The 24,882-nt window shown below is 38.3% G+C and overlaps 1 protein-coding gene across 3 annotated transcripts in view; it reads right to left on the reverse strand.

Annotated features, from left to right (window-relative positions):
* STOX2 (storkhead box 2) overlaps nucleotides 1-24,882 on the reverse strand; it is a 101,138-nt gene that overhangs the window by 27,879 nt on the left and 48,377 nt on the right. Inside the window, exons 2-3 of one of the 3 annotated variants that reach the window (XM_054030105.1) lie at nucleotides 13,627-13,698; nucleotides 6,005-6,157 (exon numbers count right to left, since the gene is read on the reverse strand). In XM_054030105.1, the coding sequence (XP_053886080.1) occupies nucleotides 6,005-6,137 (133 nt within the window). In that variant the 5' untranslated portion in view covers nucleotides 6,138-6,157; nucleotides 13,627-13,698. Of the gene's footprint in view, nucleotides 1-5,322; nucleotides 5,431-6,004; nucleotides 6,158-13,626; nucleotides 13,699-24,882 lie in introns of those variants that run through there. The other 2 variants (XM_054030106.1, XM_054030104.1) reach the window with 2 other exon arrangements.

Raw genomic sequence — 24,882 nt, forward strand, 5'->3', positions numbered from 1 at the left:
GAGTGATGGATGCTCCCAGCAGAGAGGTGGTGGGCGTGTGGGGGAACCTGCTGGAAAGAGCAGGGTTGCACTCCAGCTCGGGGGGCTGGCATTGCTGTCCTGGTACATGGATCGGAGTGGGCTGTGCTGAGCTGGGGCATGGTGAGGGATGCCAGGGCTATATGTTGCATATACTGTTTGGACTATGCTGGGGGAAATCTGGACTATGATTGTGGGACTTTTATTATGATAAATGTACACAGAACATTTGCAATAACTGAACCCCACAAGGGCTATATTTATACTTGGGAAGACTCTGGAGACTAATTCTGGGATTCTGAAGGAGGGAAACTGAGGCAGGCATGCCTGTCATGACGTGGCCTGCCGCAGAAGGATGCTCCTGTTGGGGCTGCCAGTGACACCCTGACAATATCCTGTTTATATGTAAACTCCCTCACCATCTCCAGAGGCTGGTCGTCTTTCTTTCTTGTTCTACTCCCCCACTAAAGAGAAGCACCAGTAAAAAAATAATATATATATATTAGAGATTCTGGCATTTAAAATACTGTATGACAGCAGCGGAGTTATTTAAGATTATGTAGTGCTTTAATAATTCAAAAGCAGAAACTGTCTGGACATTGAATCATCAGACATGTACATTTGCTGCATCTCAAGAGAGTCTACTGTGCCTTCCACAGAGCTTCCAGACAGAAGATTATGTCTTGTTTGTTGCTCACAAAGAACACTGACCTAAGGTGAACTCACTTAATGTAAAGTACATCTTTTCACTGCTGCATATACATTGGGCATTCAATGTAAAAATGAATGTACAGCAATTATATATTTTTGAGGTGGACTTTACCTCAGTGCAGCAGCCATCTGAATATCACTTCTTTACTTCACAAGTGAATATTAACACAGGGGCACGTATTCTGTTACAGAAATTTTCAACACTGTAAGCTGATTTGGTTAACAACATTACAAAAAAATCTGTAAAAACTATTAAAAACAGCAAAGTCATTATATACCCATAAACTTTAGCTATAAGCTTTGTTAAAGCCAGGTTCATAGTCACTAGAGGGTAGATGCCAAATGCAGGAAAAGAGGTTAAATTCTTAGCTGTTATCCTGGATTTAATAGATTTACATTTAGTATATGAGATTTTAAATCTGGTCAATAAACATAATGCAGGATTTCATAAACATCTTCTTGCACGATTCTAAATTAGAATATTACAATATTCACAGTAGTAGTGCTCTCTCTTTAAAAAGAAAGACTGACAAAACACAATACACATAAATAAGATGTTTATTATTATTACAAACATTTTTTTCCCCAATACGAGTGTATAAGTTTATGAAAAATACATTTTAAATAGTGTTTAACTGGTGTTAAATCTTCTAAAATGATTTTCTCCTGAGCTGGCACTATGGCTTAACAAGGGATAAAAGAAACATTCTGATTGGCTCATGAAATACTAGTTTAAGATGTAGAGTGGTTGCTATGTGATGTTATAAATAATTAGCATACCTTATTTCAGATATAGCTGTGGCCCAGATTTATGTCTGCACATTGGCTCAGCAATCTACAGGGCTAGTATGCAACTGTAAGATCCTGCACTGAGGAAAGAGGTTTATTTTTCCTCAGTCTGAGAATGGCAACTGTGGTTACGAAGTTTACACATGCCATAAAACCCAGGGAAGTACCTGTCTTTACAGCACAAGTGACCTTGTGACAAGTGGCTACTGTGAAGACCCTACCTATGCCAACTGGAAGGGTTCTCCCCTTGGTTTAGGTCAGTGGCTCTCAACCTTTCCAGACTACTGTACCCCTTCCAGGAGTCTGATTTGTCTTGCGTATCCCCAAGTTTCGTCTCACTTAAAAACTACTTGCTTACAAAATCAGACAAACATACAAAAGTGTCACAGCCACACTATTACTGAAATATTGCTTACTTTCTCATTTTTACCATATAATTATGAAATAAATCGATTGGAATAGAAATATTGTACTTACATTTCAGTGCATAGCATATAGAGCAATATAAACAAGTCATTGTCTGGATGAAATTTTAATTTGTATGGACTTCGCTAGTGCTTTTTATGTAGCCTGTTATAAAACTAGGCAAATATCTAGATGAGTTGATGCACCCCCGGAAGACCTCTACATATCCCCAGGGTACACGTATCCCTGGTTGAGAACCACTGGTGTAGAACCACTCTGAGGAGAAGTAGCTAAGCCTACAGAAGAATTCCGTCGACCTAATCTTGTTTACACCAGGAGTTAGTTGGCTTAGCTATGTCGCTCAAGGGGGTAGATTTTTCACACCCTGAGGTATGTAGCTGGGTTGACCTAACTTGTTAGTGTAGGCCCTAGACATGCAAATGTTCCTACATGGTGAGAGAAAGACAAATTATTTGACAGTATAGAATTTAGAATTACGTACTCAGTAATGCTCTCCTCTTAGTTATTCACAATCCAACTGGGGAAGAGAAACTATTAATATATAAAAGGATATGGGATATTTTAAAACACCTATTGAGAAAATACTTATTCTCAAAAAGCTGGGACTCGTTAATTTCTATAAGGGATGGGGAGACAAATGGAAAGACCAGCCAGCACCAAGAATGGTCCCCTTCACTGGATGATGTGGCTCTCCTGAAGAGAGCTAATACAGTGATATTCAATATTTTAATTATGTTATGACTGCAAGGGTGGAAGGGAAAGGAGTTCCTTTTTAACAGCAAAGTAGAAGAACAGTGATGGGGAAAAAACAAAGCAAAAAAATAGTTTAGGACTTTTTAAATTTGTTTTTGGGAGGGGTGAGTGGGGGGGGGGATGGGAAATGCAAGATAGGCTTTTTATTAATCTCAGACTTTAGAAAGACCACGTACTCCTTGCTGGAAAAAAGGGGGAGGCGGCAAGAGACTGTGCCAACTTGCCTGGGGATACTTGCAAGCATAGACTATAAAATATTCCAGCCTGCTGAATTATTTTTGTGTGTGTTTTTGTCTGATAGGGAGCAGCAGAAATACCAAACCAACCAATACTCACATTCATAAGAAACTCAAGGGATGTATCTAATAATTTAGAATTTCAAGTACCTAATCAGGTTTTTGATAAATGATATGGATTACAAGCTTCCTCCCAATGTTTCACTCTTTGGAACCTTCCCTATACTTACTAAAGGAGTGTTACTGAAGTAAGCCTGACTTGGAGAAAATAACTGAGACAAACTACACTAGAACTAGAAGTGTGAACTTTGATTGCCCTCTCCACCTTATGCCCCACATAATGGATCATTAACTTTGCAGTATGCAGAGATCACTGGAGAAACTTTATAAATAAAACCACAGGCTGAGACAAAAAACTAGTGTTTACAAAATATACGGTACTTACTGTACTTTCTCCAGATATATCAGAGGGCAGAATTGAGCTTCCTTAAAGAACCCCAAACACTGTAATTATTTGAATGGCAGACAAAAATCTTTATTTTAGACATAGTTCCAAATCCAGAATTTTTTTCTCTTTTCAAAATCTCAAGACTTACTATCAGCCATAGGGAAAGTCCTACACACTATAAGGCTGCACAACTCCATATGCTCTGTTATCCTACAGTTTAAAAAAAAAAAAAAAAACAACCCCAAAACCAAAAACAGAGACATATATATCTAGCTATAACAGGAGTTCCAAGGCAGAGTAAGATATATATTTTTTTGAATATAGAAATTTAAGTAATTAATCTTTACACCAGCGATGGGAGGTAGGTTAGTAATAGCAACCTGTTTAAAGGTGGGGAAACTGAGGCACATAGCGGCTAAACAACTTGCCCAAGGTCACCGAGCAAGCAAGCAGTAGAGCTGGGATTAGAACTCAGGAGTTCCTGATGGCCACCCCTGTGCCCATTCCTTTTATATTACACTGTCTAGAGATGCCTACACAGGGTGCCTTTTGCATCATTCACCAACCCCAGATATAGGCTGTTGGTATGGAGACGACATGCACCCGCACATTATTTTTAATATTTTTCCTTTTTTAAGTGTTACCGTGTCTGGGATATTTCCATGTCACCATTTTATAAAGAATTATTAGCATATACTGACATAAAAACCACCTGAATTTAACAGAAGAAAAATGCATTTTTATGAAACGCCATCAGCAAGACTGGTTATGATAAAGTGGCCAAATCTATAGCTGCTAAAGACTTTTGGTCATAGTGGGGAGAGGTGTCAGCTCCAAGAGCAGGCCTCCCAGCTTTTTAAAGCTATGGAGAGTGGAGAAGGTAGAAGGCAAGACCAGCATCGGAAGTCTGAAGGTCTATGAAAAAAAAACAAAAACTACTGACCTCCTTTAGATTTAAACATAACCCCACTGAGGCAGACACTAATATTCTTTATTATTTGTACCATGCCACAGCAGTTTTGCCAGCCTGTCCAAAGTGGCTGGGAGGGCCACTAATTCAGTAGATGGGAATCCTGTTCTTGGAGACGGAATGATTTTACACGTGTACATGAAGGACTCTATCAGAAATGATTGCATGAGGAATGGACAGTTCCTTTTGGTCTGTGATTAAGTAAATAAAACTCTAAATGACCTAGTAAAAACCAACATGGAATCTACCATGTGGAGTAAGTGTACTTAGTTCCTGACACACACTTTCTATCCCAGCATGCTCCCTTTCCAATTTTAGGGATTAAAAAGGCACAGTGCAATCCAGTGCCACATGTACATTGCTGATTAGCTTGTTTGGGCACATTTAAGTGCTATGGTAAGCAGGCTATTCAGGGGATATTTAAGGAGTAGCTATACCTACCTCACACTGGTCCCTAAGTGCTTTAAACACAACTAAATACAACACTGGTCCCTAAGTGCTTTAAACTATGATCCTGCAGAAGTTTCAGATATTTCGCAAGAAATATTGGACAAGCATATTCAATTAAAAAACAGAAAAGAAAAAATAGGCCAGAATATTATACTGATTTGTAAATGTTCAATATAACCTCTGTAAATTTCTTCATATCGTTCACTGAATTAGGAATCAACCCTATAAAGTTTAAATCATGTGAGCAACCCTCTTGAAGTGAACATGATTGCCAGTGAGAGTAAGAATAACTCATGGCTGTAAGGGTTGCAGAATCAGGTCTTAGCGTTTCTGTCAATTTTGCTTCAAATCTCAGGATTAATTGGAGCTGCCATCTACAACAGTGGCTCTGGACAAAATTTGGGGGTCGTCGTGGATAACTAGCTGAACATGGGCTCTCAGTGTGATGGCATGGCCAAAAAAAGCAACCTGGGGATGCATAAACAGGGGAATCCTGAGTAGGAATAGAGAGGGTATTTTACCTCTGTATTTGGCATTGGTACAACCACTACTGGAATACCGTGTCCAGTTCAGTTGTCCACAATTCAAGAAGGATGTTGATAAACTGGAGAGGGTTCAAAGAAGAGTCCCTAGAATGATTAAAGAATTAGAAAATATGCCTTATAAAGACACACTCAGAGTTTGATCTATTTAGCTTAACAAAGAGAGGGTTGGGGCTGACTTGATCACAGTCTAAGTACCTACCTGGGGAACAAATATATGATAATAGACGCTTCAATCTAGCAGACAACAATATAACACAAGCGAACATGTGGAAGTTTAAGCTAGACAAATTCAGACCGGAAATAGAGTATAATTTTTTTAGACGTGTGGATATTAACCACTGAAAGAATTTACCAAGGGTCACAGTGGAGTCTCCATCCTGACAGTTTTTAAATAAAGATTGGATATTTTTCTAAAAAAGATATGTTCTAGAAATGATTTTGGGGAAGTTCTATGGCTTATATTTTACAGGAGGTCAGACTGGATAATCACAATGATCCCTTCTGGCTTTGGAATCCATGAATAAGCAAAGCAGGTTATCTACGAAGCTTCCTTTTCTAAAGTAACAAAAATTTTAATCAACACTTTAGGAGGAAATCTTTGACTGCACTTAAAAAAATCCAGGTTCATATGATTAGTGTTTCATTAGTGTATGGTTACCTGGGAAGCAGGTTGTTAGGTGTTCCATTAGTGCTTCTTGCGTGACTTGTTTTCGTGCAGAGTTCATTGCTGAGATGGCCAAGCAAAGGATTTCCCCAAGTGGGATAAACTGTGACTGACTGATGGGAGACATATTGATTGGTGATACATCACCTGTAGAAAGACAGTAGATATTCAATGAAGGGTTTCATTTAAACGTTGCTCAAGAACAAGTATACAGAGATGTGTCCATTACAATGTACACAATTTTGTATAGTTTATATCGCTTTTGCGATAAAACCTTCAAAATAAGAACCACAACTTAGAGAAATCAAGAACAATACATTTTTGACATTGAGGGTGCACTAAAATGTTCAGGGAATATTTTCAAAGAATGATCCAATACTTGAACCCACAAAAATTCATGCTCACCCACTGCAGCTGCAGAATCCCAAGTTTGCATGTGCAAAGCAACAACCGTGCACACAAGCATGAACTTGTGAATGCAATGGGTTCATACACATTTTTGTAGGCATAGCTCTCTCTTTTCAAATCCTGGTTGTATGGGTCATCTACAGTTTGTACTAGAGAGAATTTTGAATTTTTTTTTAAATTGCAACAAAAATTAGAAAAAAAAATTCTGGAAATTCTGATGAGCCATATTTTTAGTTTGCTGGCCAGCTGTATTATGCCCTCTGCTCAGTGGCACAAAAGCATCAAATACCTAAAGAGTTATGTTCAGAAGAGCTCCTTCCTTGGTCTACAGATGTAATGACTTTGCATGACTGTAGATTAAAAAGGAATTTTTAAGTTTTGTTGATGAAATATGAACAAGTACAGACTGTTGTGTTATCTGCTTTAGGTGAACTTTATTTTAACTTGCCAGGTTACTTATCCAATTAATTTTTCCCATGAAGTCTTGAAAATATATTTTATTAGCCAATACTTTAAGAGCACAGAAAAACTTTTAAACTTAAAAGGTTACAGGATGAGAAACAATTTGATGAGATAAGTATACAGTACATACACATTTAAAGTCTGCTCTTTATCTCCTGTTTCAGTGGTAATAGTTCCCAGATGGTCCCAAAAGTACGGCAATGCTTCCTACGTAGCCAGTGAAAAAGCAGAAGGATTGGAGGTTTCCTTAACCATAACAGAATACTAGATAGTAACAATGGGCTGAAGAGTTGGTGTTAGGATTCCAATCAGGTTTGGACTACAGTTCAGGTCACAGACTGATCAACCACTGGGTTGCAGGTTTAGATTAAATGGCTTTGAAACTTCATGAGCTGTTCTCATGAGATTTCAGCAAATCTGAACAACAACTAGAATGCAGTTTTGGATAAGATCAGAAACCAAATATATGGAAGTGGGTTCAAATCTAGGAATTCAGATCCAACCCACTCCTGAAATTCAAAGGGATTATTAGAAGTTCTGAGTGTGGCCCCATTAATTTTAATTGTCTTGTTTTTTACTAAGCAGATACAGTGTGCTCACACAGGGCTCACAAATGGAAAATCAAATGCATCTAACCTTAAACAATACTCAGAATTGTTGCACTGAGTATTTTGTAAAAAAGTTTTCATAATTGCTTTAGGTTAACCCTATGTGTAATATTTATTTTTCAAATATATGCCAGTTGCATATTCTGTTGGACAGTAGGGACACATGTGAACAGAGATGCATTAAGGATTTAAAAAAACATACATAAAAATATGGAAGTGGATTTAAAATAAGTTTATTTGTTCTGTATCTCTCTGGAATACTATTGCCTACCACCTAAATAGGTCTTCATTCTGCAATTGGATATATGTTGGCAGAGCTTAGAACCTATACAGAGCTCCATTGCCTTCAGTTGGAGTCCTTGTGAGTGCAAAGATCTGCCCCATGTATATTTGACTTCAGGACTGGAGCCTTGAATTAGAAGCTCTTTGGGACATTTTTATTTTACCTGTCTGCAAAGTGATTGGAACGTTACTAGATTACTATAGAAAATAATAACCAACAACAATCTGGAAAATGGTGGACATCTGATTAGGAAGAATAGTAGACAGGGTTACACATGACAGAAGGCAAAAGCAGGTAGGCACAGCATTCCTAATCTTTTAAGAGGGGAAAAAACCTGAAGAGTTAATTATACTATTGTTAAGACAAACAAATATTTTATCTGTCAACAGTATTTGGTCCTGCCATGCGGGCAGGGGACTGGACTCGATGACCTCTCGAGGTCCCTTCCAGTCCTATAATCTATGAATCTATGAACAGGAAAAATTATTTATATAAACATATGAAGATAAAATCTTTAAAAATCAACGAGACATAAATATAAGAAAGTCAGTGTTCAAATGTATGTAGAGAATACTTAGTCCTGCCATGAGTGCAGGGGACTGGACTAGATGACCTCTCAAGATCCCTTCCAGTCCTATGATTCTATCTACAAAAATGACATTGTATTGGAGAGAAGATGACATTGCCCTAATAATTGGTCTCATACCTGAAAAGCATCAGAATTAGTGAGTACACACACAAACAAAGGATTACAACTGGAATATGAGATCTTCCTTTTTAAATAGGCCACTTAACCCGAGGAATCATTACGATTTAATAAATGATCCTTTACAATTTTTTATTAGTCTTCTGAAGGAAGAGATTGGATTCAGAATGTTGTGAATTGTTAGTTTCAGATGGCTGCATACTAGTCATCAAGTAGTAAAGTTCTTTTTATTTTAGAAACACTTGGTGCTTCCTTTTTATGTAGAAATATCTGTGTACACCGTGTATAAGAAACTGTTTTGTAAAGTATGCAAAGTGCAGACAAGGCCCTGTAAGCCCCAATTTTCAAACAGCAAGTCTGCAAATATTGTTCTAAAATTGTGAGCTTAATTTGCATAATTAGTTACCACTAAAGCATCTGGAAATTGGGTTTTTTATGTAAGCAAATCAGGTAAAATATTCAACAGGAATCCATACACATTTTAAATTCAAAAGGAATGGCTGACATATATTAGTCTTGTAAAAGGCTATCATAATTCACTCCTTGCTAATTCCTTTGAGAGTTGGTTAACTTTGACAAGGCAACCCTCATTCATCTTCACTGCTGTCAGAATTAATTCTATAGTTAAACCTACAGATGCCAATAAACCATCTCCTCGAGATAATTTGTGATTCTTCAAAGAGGAACAGAACATCTGTAAAACTTACAATAGACCTAGTGAGAGAGAGCCTCAGAGACCCACACTTACAGAGGTACTAATTTGCCAAGTTTTATCTTAAACACCCTTGGGCTCTGGGAAGTTCCAAGTACTCTGTGGTTGTAGTTAAGTGAAGACATTCTTTGATGCACAGCAACAGAAAGTATCTTGTGTTTACAATTTAATTTAATATATTAACACCAATTATATGTATAAATAGCATTTAGCCTTTCGAATACAAGATTTACAACAAATATTTTAAGGAAAGATCTGTTAAAAAAAATCAAATATTCTTTTCCTAAAACTTTTTTTTTTGGTAGACCTCAACACTTTATAAAGGATTCAGCATATGGCTCCCATTAGCTCAGACTGATGCTTGTTTCAAGCAGCTTTCCTTTGAAATCAAATTACTAGACTTGACTTTCAAATGTTTATGTTCAAAATTAAAAGGAAAACGGTGGAGCCCAGAAAGCAGCTTTCACCAGCTGACTGTATGTTTTATTAAAATACCATCAACAGCTAGAAGTACATGGTTTCAACTCCATTTCAGCTTCCAGTGGAAAGAAACAACAGTCAAACTTCTTTTTTTTTTTTTTTTTTTTTTTTTTAAAGAATTATAATAAAATCAAGTTTCCTGGTATTTTCTTATGTACTTCATAGGCATTTTGAAAATGTCTAAGCACATAACAAGTAATTAATGGGATCTGGCCTCTCCTTGATGACAATGGGATTTACATAGATAATTACCCTTTTTAATGGAAGCTATTATTTAAAAATTAAAAGAGTCAGTTATAAGTAAAATAACCACATGCTTAAATAGCATTTTTCTTCCATGGATCTCAAAGCACTTTACAGAGATGGGTAAACAGTATTATTCCTATTTTACAGATGAGACACCACGGCACAAAGAGGTTAAGTGATTACCCCAGGTTACACACAATCAGTAACATAGCTGGAAATAAGAACCCATGCTTCAGTGTCCTATTCACCAGATTTGCTATACACCATTTAATTCAGTATGTCTGAATCTCAGCTGCTTACTTTACTGACAAAAAATATTTTTAGTACAGATCGCACTAATGACAAAACGTTATGAAAGACAAACCTAGACTGCATTCTGCTCTATGCATTAACAACAAAACTGTCAGCTAAGTTCTGACAATAGAATCTTTATTACTGATTAAGCGGTTAGAAAGAACAGAGTTTGAATTCCAGCTCTCTGTCTCAGTTTGCAGGGACAGCAGTTAGAAAAATCATCTTTGACTTATAAATGGAGCCAATTCAATGCATACATTGAGAAAGAAAAATATGAAAATACTATGTTTTTACAGAGTCACTTTTCAGAGTACAACCACACTTTATTAGAATTTATACACTTATTTCCTCACATATGGGGAAGAAACCCCCTAAGTACACTTCTGCAGTGCAGTGAAATGTAAGAAGCCCAAATGTAACCAATTCCTCCCCTTCTCTCCGTCACTCAAAGCTCTTTAACCTTTTGTGGTACAACAGTTTTCTACAGATAAACTTTAAACATACGATTTTATTAAAAAGGAAATTTCAAGTTATGACATTACAGCCCTTTCATGGTATCTAAATACCACGGGGAGGGTTTGCATTAGAAATGCCTTAGATAGATTTCCATGCCAACAGACTGATATCTTCAGCAGATGATTGTGACTTCACTGTAGGATCAAGCAAAAAGAGAAGCTTGTTTGTGATAATGGAGAAAGCTCTTCTTCGAACAAAAGATAGCTAACAGCAGCAGCTGGGGACAGAGAAAATTACAGAGAGAAGAACAAGCTCCTCATATAAATATTCTCTTTTCGAGCTTACCTGAAATCCCATTTTGAAGGGACACATTTCCAAAATTACTTCTTGTGAGCCTAACTGGTTAATACTGGTGGATAAACTGAACAAGTTATACATTTGACAGGGGTTGCATCCTCATCCCTAAATTTCAAGGTGAGTTTAATCATATTATTTCCAGAATAGCCCACATCATAGGCTAGCAAACAAACATTTAAAAAAGGCCAATTCAAAACAACAATGTACAAGCACATATCAAATTGCCACTTGAGGCTATATGGCACCTTTTATCCAGATTAAACAATAGTAAGAACTGGAAGAACATGCAGTTTCTGATAGCATTAAAAATGCTAGAAACATTAGATCGATAATGTATTAATATATAAATGAACATATGAGTCAACAGTGTAACGCTGTTGCAAAAAAAGCAAACATCATTCTGGGATGTATTAGCAGGAGTATTATAAGTAAGACACGAGAAGTAATTCTTCTGCTCTACTCTGCACTGATTAGGCCTCAGCTGGAGTATTGTGTGGCCACATTTCAGGAAAGATGTGGACAAATTGGAGAAAATCCAGAGAAGAGCAACAAAACTGATTAAAGGTCTAGAAAACATGACCTATGAGGGAAGATTGAAAAATTTGGGTTTGTTTAATCTGGAGAAGAGAAGACTGAGAGGGGACATGGTAATAGTTTTCAAGTACATAAAAGGTTGTTACAAGGAGGAGGGTGAAAAATTGTTCTTCATAACCTCTGAGGATAGGACAAGAAGCAATGGGCTTAAATTGCAGCAAGGGCAATTTAGGTTGGACATTACAAAAAACTTCCTAACTCTGAGAGTGGTTAAGCACTGGAATAAATTGCCTAGGGAGGTGGTGGAATCTCCATCATTGGGGATTTTTAAGAGCAGTTTGACAAAGACCTGTCAGGGATGGTCTAGATAATACTTAGTCCTGCCCCGAGTGCAGGGGACTGGACTAGATGACCTCTCGAGGTCCTTTCCAGTTCTATGATTCTTTATTTTACTGCCCACGACTAAAATTTTAAAAAAATGTAATTTGCCGAGTCCCAATTAAACACCATGATTGAGCCTTCTTTGTAAGTTGATTTATCATTTTTTTAAATCACATTTTCAGACTTACTTTACTGATATACACATAACATTAAAATGTAGTATCAAGAGAAGACTGTAACTGGATAGAAAAAAATATTTTAGAAAACAACCAAGCTATTTACCCTGGTTTAAGAGAAGGCTAAACCTTATTTATTTATGTTTTAAAAGAGCAACTTAATGGTTGGTAAAAATTCCACTGACTACAAAATAAAAAGATATCCCTATGCCTCTAATCAGTTTCACAAACAATGATGGTATATGCTACTATATGCTTACTAGCACAATGGAATCCTGGTCAATGACTGGGGCTCTTAGGGTCTATGATAATAAAATAATAATAATAATAATTATTATTATTATAAACAGAATCTTGCATGTATATTTGCTCACCAGCTAGCCAATTTCACACCACCGAAAATGTATGCACACCAAAACATACCTTCTTCTTACCAACATAAGACACTTTCATATTTCAACTAATATTGCAAGAATGCAACTATATGATATGACCATTCAAACTATTTTTGGCCTTGGGAATTACACAGAAATCCCAATGCTGACCTACAGTATGACAAATATTTGCTTCATGTGTTAACGTTCTTAGGGTAGCTTTTGAATGCTGGTAGTGATTAACTCTGTTTCAAGCATGTAAAATGACCTATTCATCCTTTGGACCAGGTTAAAAATGATCCTACAGATGTAACATACCAAATTTCAGTTACTTTGTCAATACTGAAGTGCCCACAGTTGTCAGATTGGCGCGCGCACCCACGCACGCACACACTCACTCAACACATTATGATCTAAATATTTCAATGTATTTTGCTTCATTCATTTACCACGGCCAGCTGACTCCTGACTCCCCAGCCTATGCAATGCTATGATCACAAAGCTCCTATGAAAATCTATGGGACTGTCCCAGAGAATATCAGGAAATTCCTTTTTAATAAAATATATATATAGTGTGCTTTAAAAAAAAAAAAAGCTACCCGAACAATTTTTTCAGTTTCTTTTTTCTGAATTACTATTTTATACTTTCAGTACACAATATGTTAAAAAGGGGATTTACCTGAACCCCTATGCTCCATTACAGTTCTATAGTAGCTGTGATGTCACAACATTGCCAGGGCATTACATCATAGTGGAATCTGGCTGGCTGCAGCAGAGATCAATGCCATAAGACCTGAATAAAAATAAAGCATGCTTCTAAATAATAATATGTTGAATGCTCACCTCTTACCAAAACTATTGGGAGCCTCCAGACCATAAATGCTAATGCATTACCTGTGCGGGTCATCTTTAAGGAATTCTAGAATACTTGAATCTTCCCATAATTTTGTACGAGAGAGAGATATATAAACATAGATAAGAATTAGGGGGTAAAAAAAAATCTCTAAAGAGCTCTGCAAATATACCTCCTACTCAGTGTTATGAAAACTCATCTTCAAAAATATCTCTTCTTTCACCCTATATTCATGGAACAGTTGGTATCACACTCTACCACCACCCCCTGTTTTGAAGGCACTCACAGTCTTAGTAAAGCAACTCTCCTCTGCAATGCCTCAGGATTCTGCAGTGTCACTCCTTTTCTGCCCGGTTCTCTGCAAAGTGAAGTCATAGGAATGGATCAGCCAACCTGCCTTTGCACTACCCTGCCCAGAATCCTTTGTGAACTGAAATGAGTCATCGTTCTGAGAAAAGCTACAGTACGATGTTCCAAGGTTTCTCCGTATGTCTGTGCATGCTTCTTTGTCTTTGCAACGGAATGTCGCTGCTTTTGTAACAGTGCACCGCTGCACTGTACAAGAGTAACAAACCAGTATCCTTACCAAGTGGGCAAAAAAGCCACTTACATGCATTAGCAGAGACGAGTTAAAGCTTTAACTCCTAGACAAGCTACAAAATTTACATCTAGCAGCATCATACAGACACATATATACACACAACATTTATTTCTAAAATCATTTGCAATTTAGCTTACACACTTACCCGTGTTTACTATAATCACAAAAAATATTTGCTTTCCTTTTCCATGTCTGGAGAAAGCTGCAGACCTATGTGTAATACAGATGGTTCTATTGTACACTGGATCAAAGTTGTGCAGCTGTGAACAATTCGTCAAAAATTCACATTGGGGAACAAGTCCTTTCAAGCTTATGTCTTGTCATCCCATTCACCAGCTAGGTTCACAATAAAGCGAGCCCTGAAATCATGCCAACGAGCCAGCAGAAATCGTCAAACTGCTCCAAGTGCCGAGAGCCAGCGGAGCTGCTGCTGCTTCTGCTGACAAAGAAGGTAACGTTCAGAATGAGGTCACTGTGTCAACATCTCACTCTCAATGTGAGGCTTCTGTTTGCTCAATAAGTGCAGGCTAACTTAGGCTGTTTGGGGTGGAGAAGGGTGCATTTATTAGCTTTGAAAAAATGTTTCAATTGTTTTAATTTGGGGGAAATTTTATATCCAACTGTGATTTGTCAAAGAGACAGAAACAATGCATAGGAAGCAGGAAAAACAAAACAAAGGCATTTTGATATGGGTTTTTCTTCAAAGGCGTATTTTATTCTGCATAGAATACAGTGCCCTCGCTTTAAAAATACTTAGACTCACAGGTCCATAAAATCCTGTAACCCTACTCCTTGATAGTCATCAGACCCCATCTACACTGCAGTTACAACTATGAAAGGTAACAGTATAAGACCAAAGTTAAGGTCTTATCAAGGCCTTATCTCAACTAGGAAAACAGGTGTTTGGATATTGTTTGAGTTAGCCACGTAAAGGTAGCTTATCCCATTGAAGATTCAGTTGAACACCTTTAAAATCATATTAGCTGATTTGGCTTAATGATGCTAGGGAAAGCCTAGGGCCTACCCTGACCAACTAACAATTTTAAAGGCGTTAAACTAAATCTGCAGTAGATGCCTACTGGTTTTCCTAATGGGATTAGCTACCTAGAAGTAGATAATTTGATTAAACAACCAACCAAACCAAATATTCTTTTCCTAGTCTTGACAAGGGTCTATACTGCAAATTGTTGTAACCACTGTACCAGGTCATGTGACAACAGTGGTGTAAACTGGGTGTCTTGACACAACTGTAATTATAATGAAGTAGGGGCATCAGAAGGTATTTGAAGCTTGAAGAAATGTATTTTTGCCATACTTACACCCAGTTATTTTATACAAAAAAAAATCATATCCTGTGGTACTTAGCCAGGAAAACATTCATTGATTTTAAGAGACTTTTGCCTACTCAAGGGCTGCGGAATCAAGCTCAAAGTTTCTAAAAGACAAATGAATCCACCCTGGCAAATTGAATTAAACACGTCTCCCAGAATCTTCCTGAAGAAATCTCTGCAGTTAATCCATCAGATCCACATCTATTTTCTAATAAATTCTCTTTATGTTTCTGAAAAAAAAAGCTTACTGTGGGCACTCTTAGAATGGAATTACAGCAGGACATACTGTAACAAAAACAACCAGAGCTTTTTCCTCTAGTTTTCTTTATTTTTTTTTAAACACATAAATTACTATTTCAATAGTTGAAAGGTACTGAAGTTGAAGAACAAGCCAGGATTTTCACCATCACAAGCCAGTGATGATATTGCAGCATGAGCTAAGAAAAGGAAAGTCCACAGAAAATAGTATCAACTGAAGTCCAAATTAGTGAAGTGGTTCAATTATCATGCTCCTCCCTCTCCAACACACACATAGGACAAAGTGATAAGCATTCGGTAATAGCAGCAACAGCTGACAGTATGTATTAAATTGCCATTGTATGGCTGTCTGCCCTATCCGACAATGACATCTCATGTTTTCTATTATGGCTGTATAGTCAGATCTGTAAGGAGCAACGGTTGTGAACAGATGTCACAAAGGAATGTGTAGGCTCCCACTGAAGATTCGTCATGACACTTAGCCCTTTTTTCAATCAGTTTTTCTTGTCTATCATTCTTAAAGAGTTTACAACTTTTATTGATAGTTGCTCTCCATTTAGATCTGTCCTTGGTAACGTCTTCAAAGTTTTCATGAGTTCAGATTCTGTTTAAGGGTATCTTTGAAACATTTATGTTGACCAACCTTCCTGCACATTCTGAGTTTCAGCTCACCATAGAGGGCTTTTTTCAGGAGTGTATCATCATCCATTCCGGTAACGTGACCTGTCCATCTAAGCTGAGCTTTGATAATCATTGCCTCAATGCTGGTTGGTGGTGTTTTTTCAAGGATGTTAATGTTTGACAAATTGTCTTGCCAGAGGAACTTCAGAATAGAACGAAGACAGCACACGCAAAATTTTTCAAACTGCTTGATGTGTCTGAAGTAAATGGTTTACAGTTCACATCTGCATAAAAGGGATGCTATCGCTGCTGCACTGTATATCATCCATTTTGTTGACACTGCGATGATATGCTGGTTGCGTATCTTGTGGCGAAGGCTTCCAAAAGCCTGGCTTGCCTTTTGTATTCTGTTTGACATTTCCTGATCTCACTTGAAACAGTACTGCCAAGGTATGTAAAGCAACTGACATTGTTTAGTTTTGTAATATCAGTGCTGATATTTGGCTCAGTGGTGGTGGTGGTGATGATGCGACTGTTTGGAAGAAGACTTCAGTTTTTTGCCAGGCTGGTGGTGAGTTCAAACTGTTTAATTGCCTCTGGGACCATGTGAAGAATAAACTTTAGGTCACTTTTACTATGACTAGGTGGAGCACAATCATCCCTAAAAAGGCCTTCACACACGAGTTCCTCACGGATTTTTGTCTTTGCAGTAAGCCTTCAGAAACTAAAGAAACTTCCATCAGTTCAATCCCTTATGTACATGCACTTTTGAAGGTTGTCAGTTGCATAATTCAGAATGGCTGCAAAGAAGAGTCTAAAGAAGATTGATTCCAGCACACAGCCTTGTTTCACCCCATTGTACATGGGGAATGGGTTAGAGAGGCCACCATCTGAGAATACTTGACCAGTCCTGTCTTCATGGAATTGATGTATGATGCTAACAAATCTATTTTGAGTTGTCTCCTCCCTGATGGTAATCACCTACCCACATAAGATGGACTAAAGAAAAGAGCCCTTTGTTGATCTTTACCCTAACTTGTACAACACACCCTCCCAGCCAGGGCTCTGAGATTTTATGGCCTTTATCACTGCCCTTCTATCACTAGAGGAAACACAGAGAAGAAAAGGAATATGTTGGACTGCACAAAGAGGAAAAAAATTAAAAATTAAAAAACATCAGTGAAATATGATGGGGAGGTTACCATTATGGATGAGACAATTAAAAATATATTTGTATCACTTCTACTGCATTCCTACATTTTGAATGCTTAATTCAGCTATTACCACCTAGCATTGGAGTGAGGTGCTGGAGAAATTGCAGCTCTTTTCTTACAACTTCTTTTTGGTTCCAGAGGGATGCTACCTGCTACATCATAACCCCTACATGCCCCCTCTTCCTTCCAGCATAAACCCCAGTCTCTCCCACCCACAGCCTCCTTATCTCCAGTTTGTTCCTTGACCCTGAGTTTCATTACTTCCTGCTAAGCTCTCCCACTGAAGGCAGCTATCAGTAGCTGATATTAATATCCGATATGCTCTGATAGCTACTATTTCATATCCAATAAGTCTGGAAAAACATCCTTACTTATCACATATCTAAAATGTGCCACGCAAACAAAGGAAAAATAATCACCAATCCTACCGAACACAAGGCAAAAAAAACAACCAATGCCTCACTCACTAACGCTAACAACCTGGAACCATATGAAATGCTGAGGCACTAAGTTGTTAGCCTTAAAAATAGCGGAGTCTGACAAAGAAAGGGGGCACTTCTAGAAATGATTATCATCTCTCCTATGTTTCTTTGACCTCTAAGGGTCTGTCCTCACAGCAAAGAAAAACCCACAGCTGGCCTAGGATTGCCAACCCTCTGGGATTGTTCTGGAGTCTCCAGGAATTAAAGATTAACCTTTAATTAAAGATTGCCATGTGATGAAACCTCCAGGAATATGTACAACCAAAACTGGCAACCCTAGGGTGGCCATGCCAGCTGACTTGGGGTTGCGCCAACTGACTCGGGCTCACAGGGCTCGGGCTGCGGGGCTGTTTCATTGCAGGGTAGATGTCCGAGTTTGGGCTGGAGCCCAGGCTCTAGGACCCTGCAGGACAGGAGGGTCCTAGAGCTCAGGCTCCATCTAGTCCAAGCCCAGAAGTCTACACAGCAATGAAACAACCCCAGCTGCAGCCCAAGCCCGAACTGGCTGGCATGGGCCAGTTGCGGGTTTTTCTTTGTTGTGTAGACATATCCTAATAGCTACTTCTCCAAACTGTAGATCATTGACCAGAACTAAGGAAGAGCTATTACAAAATACCCAAGGAATCCTCAACTTTGATGGTAGAGAAAAGGGGTGATCTGCATTGCTCAACAATGACCTCTAAGGAGCGCTAAGCAACAGTGCTGTTGATCTCCAAAAAGAATTCTCTCCATTTCTTTCAGTTGACAAAAAATGCAAGGGAAGAGGGTCAGGGGAATCATCTGAATTCCAGAGAAGGTAAAGTGGGAGAGGGAGTGAAAGCAACACCAATAGAAAACAACCACTAATCTATACTATGCCAGGCTGTTTTTGAGAAGTTTTATAAAGTACAACAAAAATATCCTTTTGCGAAAAATTTTGGAAACAAAATTAAACTAAACCATTGGAATAAAATGTATGGGCTGGCTTAGCCACACACTGTTCAGTGTCTAATGTATTTCCACTTTGGTTTAGCCAGAACAGATTTTCAGTGCAGCTGGGAATGTTGTAACTAACAGAAAAGCAAGCCTGATAGTGATTAAAACTCCTAAAGGTGAGTGATGCCCCTGAATTATCAGGGAGAGGGTCCAAATGAAAGACCAGTGCACTTCCATTTCTAATGACAGTGATAAATGGGAGAATTTTCAGCCAAAAGATGGGGCTGCAGTAGCTATAGCTTTAAAAACAAATAATGATGACTGGTGAATAACTTCAATTCAAAAGGAGAGTCTACTACACACAGTGAAAAGGATCCCCTTAATGTGCATCCCATGGCACCACAGCAGCCTTTAACAGCCTAGTCTTTCCTACATCGGAGAGAACTGATGAAAAAGCCAGGCATGGAATCAACTAAAATAGAGCCAAAGTGGTTTTAAAAAAATAAAAAAGGTTAGATACTCCAAAGACTTAGCAGTCAAGAGTTTATTAGGTCTTTTTTCCCCTCTGGGTGGAAGGAATAATTTTCATTTTATCTGGAACTGATGCAAGAAGGAAGAGAGAGAGGAGCACTATAACAGTTAGGGAAGCAATTCTGATAAATTATACTAAGGATTAGCTAATCTAGCATATTCTGCATGTATGGTCTACTGTTAGAGTAGGCAGGTCCACTGCTCATGTTATCTTGTACACATTACAATTCCTCCATTTAAGATACCCAGAGGCTTGAATCAATGACTGGACCGTGAACACAAGAAATGCTGTACTAGAACGGATCAATGGCCCACCTACCCCGGCAGGCCTTCCCTGATGGTGGCCAAGCTGTCACACAGGAAAATGAAAAAAAAAAAATGCACCTGGCCGACTGCAATAATGTACCATCAGAGGAAATGCCTTCCTGACCCCAACTAGGGATAAGTTCATTCCCTGAAGATCCTCAAGGATAGGGAGCCCTTGTAATTTTTATCCCAAGTAATGAGTATATAAAAATGGCATAGTATTATAAATACAAACGCCAATGTGGGAACCTTCGAAGCAAAAAATGTGTGCATTAGAATGCCTGGCATTAGGTGGAGAGCAACATAAAGACATTTCTCCTGGGAAGATTCAACAGCATACAGTAAGTCCTGCCTACCAGCTACACAGAAAAGATAGGTTATTCATACTGAGTTCAGAGACTATTTCTGGGGGGAGAACACCATCACACAGAGCCTGTATGATACAAATACCAGCTCATGAGAGAAAAAATGAACTCATGAGGGTTATATTTTTGGCCCCCTGGATCAGTAAGATCCTAGTGAAGTCAGAATGTTAAGAAGGATCAGAGAACACATACAGCAAATTTATATTAGAACAATAATAATAGGTACCTCCAGCTAATATAAAGTGGTTGTATGCCACAGCAGAACATGGCTGGAAGAACAATCTCTTGATCTAAAAAAAAAATTCTTGAACATCTTATTCTCGAGCATAAAATATGAAAGGCTACTGTTGATTTATACCTAAGTAACACATAAAAATTGGTTCAGGAAGTAGTGTGTGGAACCACTAAGAGATAGTAACCATAACAGTAACCATATAATTAACATGATCAACATTCTCACAATGGAACATAATCAGTGGCAGTGTTAATCCCCTAGACTTGATTGTACCTTTAAAACTCACAACCTGCACAGTGCCTTTCAGCAGCTCAGTATAGCATTGATTATAACAATTTTCTTTGAGGGTGCAGTAGATGTACCTGGACAGCCCTTTTGGAAGATTAGAAATGCTGTGGGTGCTAGCTTTCTGAAAGTCCTGGAACTGGGTCTAGCTCTGATGCTGGGGCAAAATGGCCTGGTGAAATTTCCTTGTGCCATCTATCCCCTTACCAGTGCAGTACCCAGTAATAATCTGGCATGTAGAATTAAACTGGAGGTTCCTTAAAAGGAATTATTCGTAATCCAGAACATACAAATGAAATAAAAGAAAGAAAACGGGAAAAATATATGGTATGACTAAACAGTAAAGCAGAAGGGCTTATTTGGGCCAAATGAATTCCTTTTAAAAATGGGAAATCCAGCAAAAGTCATGCTACTAGAATGGAAGATATACAGGTAAGAACAACAGTTAAGAAGGCTAAGCCCTGGTCTACACTGGGAGGTGGGGGCAGGGGGAAGAGGGAAGAGGAGAGGATCGATCTAAGTTACGCAATTTCAGCTATGTGAACAACATAGCTGAAGTCGACGTACGTAGATCGACTTACCGTGGTGTCTTCACCGCGGTGAGTCGACTGCTGCCGCTCCCCCGTCGACTCTGTCTGCACCTCTTGGTGGAGTACAAGAGTTGACGGGAGAGCGCTCGGGGGTCGATTTATCGCGTCTAGACTAGACGTGATAAAATCGATCCCCGCTGGATCGATCGCTGCCCACCGATCCGGCGGGTAGGGTAGACGTACTCTAAGAGGGAATTTGAAGAATAACCAAATAAGAAGACAACATCATTTTAGTAGCTCAGAAGTAGGAAAGCTGTGAAAGGCTGGGAGTCCACTAGATCACTGGGTTTTGGTGAAGCAGAAGGAAGGCAGGTTTGAGTAGCTGAGTGGAGTAAAAAGCTACTTTGTGGGGGCAGAAAGTTAATCTACATGCACTGTCTGTGCATGTGGTGGGTGCTTTTGTTTAGTTTTCTTTTTGCCCTTATGCACTAGTCTGACCTTCACTCTCCAAATAGCTTATGGCAGCATCGCTGCCATATAAAAGATTAAAGAAAAGCCTCAGTTAAAAGCCTGACAGAACAAATGTGCCTTGTACTGTATCCTGAAGCTCAAACTCTAGTGCTAACGAACGGCCAGAGGGAGCATTTTCTATAGGCAAGTCATTCTCATGAAAATGCCCAGCTGCTGCTCCTAGCAAGTATTCATTCTTCACTGACTTTCAATGAGTTTTTATATGCTATGGAGGAGCATGAAGGAAGGGTGTTTCAAAAGAAAATATCCAAACTGCTCCCCCCAGTGACTTATTCCAAAGCGTTCACAACGCAAGATCAAAACTAGTTCAGGAGAATTTTCTAGGAAAACTAAAGAAACAAACAGCATGCATATTAATTCAATGCCATTACATTTAGACAGAATGCAAAGGGTTCATCAGTTTGTATAAACATCCAGACAGCAAAGGAACAAACACTCAAGATAGTCTGTTGTAACAAGACATCACCAAGACTGCCTTTAAAAGTCGACTGATTCATTTTTATTAAAAACTCTTCCACAGAATTAAGGCGTACTCCAAAACAATCTGAAAGGGTTGGAGAAACACGACAAGAGGTCTTTGCACAATTATTTTATTACTAGTATTAAGCCAAGTATCTCAGTAAAGCAATATCCTCAGGAAAATTAGCTGTAAATCTTTATAACAACTGTTTTAATAATAGACAACTCCACAAAGGTGTAGACCAACTAGTTAAGAATCCATGGTGCTGCTTTCTTGTGGGGCAAATGGAAAGTTTGAAGATCTGAGAATTCCAGCCACAGAAACTATGAAAGGTCCCTATGCATTACCATCCAAAACAGAAAACAAAGTACTAGTTTCCGGCTATGACACCTGTAACTGAGCACTGAAAATTCATTGGGCTTGTTCTTAACAAGTCAACACTTGGCTTAAAAGTTTCCCTGCACGTGTACTATCGCTACCTTTCATTTAGGCCTCATTACTAAAGGAAAAGTGCATGAGAATTTCCCCCGAGATTGTCAACCACTACTAATTGATCAGCACAGTCATGATTTCAATTTGGAAGGGACTGAACAACATGCATACAATTATTTTACAATGTATATTTCCTAAAATATAAAAAAAATCTTCAGAAATCCAGTCAGTTCTCCTAAATATCAGAGACAAGTATGTTCATAATAGAACTCTCACTTTTTGGAAATTATAAGCTGTCAATCAGCCTTAGCAGCACATTTTGGCTAAGCAACACCATCCACCAATTTACTAGTTTCATTTGAGGCTATTGGGGATTAAAGCAAAAAACATTAGCATACCTGTCACTGTCGCCTCATGACAATGATCTACCAAAAAAAGCATAAGACACTAACATCAATCATAAGAATTGATCCACCCTGAAGCAGTACTTTAGCTTACTGTTGTGACATGTACGCAATCAAGCTAGTTGAAACACATGCTCATTACTTTAGAACTATGTTTGAGGAAAATTTTTCATACTGCTGAAAACTTTTAACTGTAATACATTTCTTAACCTTTCTTGCCGTATTTTCGAACTTTTTGTGATGTGGGATTTAAGAATGTCGTCTCCCTCTCTTTTGTTAATAAATAATTTTCTTTATCATTGATTGGCTACAGAGGGCTTTAAGTTGGACCAAGTTTGTACTGTACAGAAAGACTGTCGACTTGGGGCATATTTCTGAAGGGTATACTTTATGATCATATTGAATTTGTGTTTGCACAGTCACTGCAAATCTGGAATTTCTGTACCAAGATGCCTGATTTGCACATGCAATCATCCATGGTAAATGCACATGCAAATGGACATGTTAATGAAAAAAGATGTTTTTAAGAATGCACCTCATGTAGAAATACATATAGAATAACAATTTAAGTTAGCATGAAGTATTTTAATGTCCACGTGCAGTAAAAAATGTAACATTTTAATGAGGTACAAAGGAGTTTTACTCAGGAAGAAGAGGGAAAGAGAGAAGGGAGATAAGTACTGGAAGATGTGATGGATAGGAAGCAGGAGGGGAAAAGGAGAGGAGATGGGGAAGAGAGATTCCACGTCAGAAAAATCAGTATTTTTAGGCAGATTGATTCTATTATTTGATATATCTTTGCAAACCATGAGTATGCCAACTAGACATGGCTCTACTGTTCTTTAGGAAGAGTCTGCTGATGGCTGTATGGCCTATAGCAGAACATCAGAAATACACAATTTCTCCTCCATACAGAGAGCAGCTTGTCTCCCTCAGCCCATTGCTCCAGCCTACAGTGAAGTCACAATACTAGCTCTGTGATATCACTCTATTTTCCATAGCAACAGACTCTGAGGTCACAAATAAAGGATTATGACTTTACTGAAGGATTAAGGAAAATGAGAAGCTGGTCTGTCAGGGAGATGGGTCTTATTCAAAATAACAGGAGCTAAGGGAATGCTGAAAATAAATGGCTTAGTAAACTGTCTCTGCTTGAAACGTCCCCCCTTTTCAAGGGCACTATAGATATAAAGTCCTGCTTTCTTCTAAGGCTTCCTAGGGACCCACTGAATTGGCAGCTATCTCCAGAGCTACCACAAGAGAAACTGATTCTGGAACAACTTGCAGAATTTTTGCTCCCTCTATCATTTGGTTTCATAAAATGTTTCACAGGTGTCAGTCATACTTGCTCTCTTAGAATCCTTTGCTGGCCGGTTTGTGCACAGGCTTCAATGGCATTTCAGAGTAAGCGCCTAATCTGACGAAGTGGCCCAAGATTAGAAAAGGAATGGGAAATTTGCAAGAACTCTGCCTCAACACATCTTTATGTGAGGGAGCGGCTTTGTGAGGGGAATTCCAGGTTAGGAGACAGTACTCCCTAAAAAGTTTATATATAAGCATATAATATATATTATATGCTTGCATCACGGATAAAGAATTCACAGTGGATTTAAAATGCAAGAAACACCAACAATTAGAAGGAAATTGGAGAATGCACTGCACTTTTCCTGCAGTAACAGGAAGCCATATAATAAGAATTGTTGCTAACGAAATATAAGAATCACTTCACTATATGCCAAATGAATTGATTTACTTTTCAACGATAAATGATTTGCTGCTCAATAAATACTATTATGTATACATGTTTTCTAAATAAATTATTTATTCAGTTTTTAGTTTTAAATTTTTCCAACCCCCCAACTCTTTCCATCTAAAAACCCCCTCCATCCTGGAGCAGATATAGAGCGGGTGAGTAAAAGCCGACAAGCCAAATTTAGCACTGACTGGTACTCTGTGGAAACCTACTCAAGTCAGTTTATTAATAGTGACTTAGCCATAGGCCAATGTGACAAAACCAAAATATATTACAATAAAACGAACT

The sequence above is a fragment of the Malaclemys terrapin genome, chromosome 5, assembly GCF_027887155.1.
Source record: "Malaclemys terrapin pileata isolate rMalTer1 chromosome 5, rMalTer1.hap1, whole genome shotgun sequence".
NCBI lineage: Eukaryota > Metazoa > Chordata > Testudines > Emydidae > Malaclemys > Malaclemys terrapin.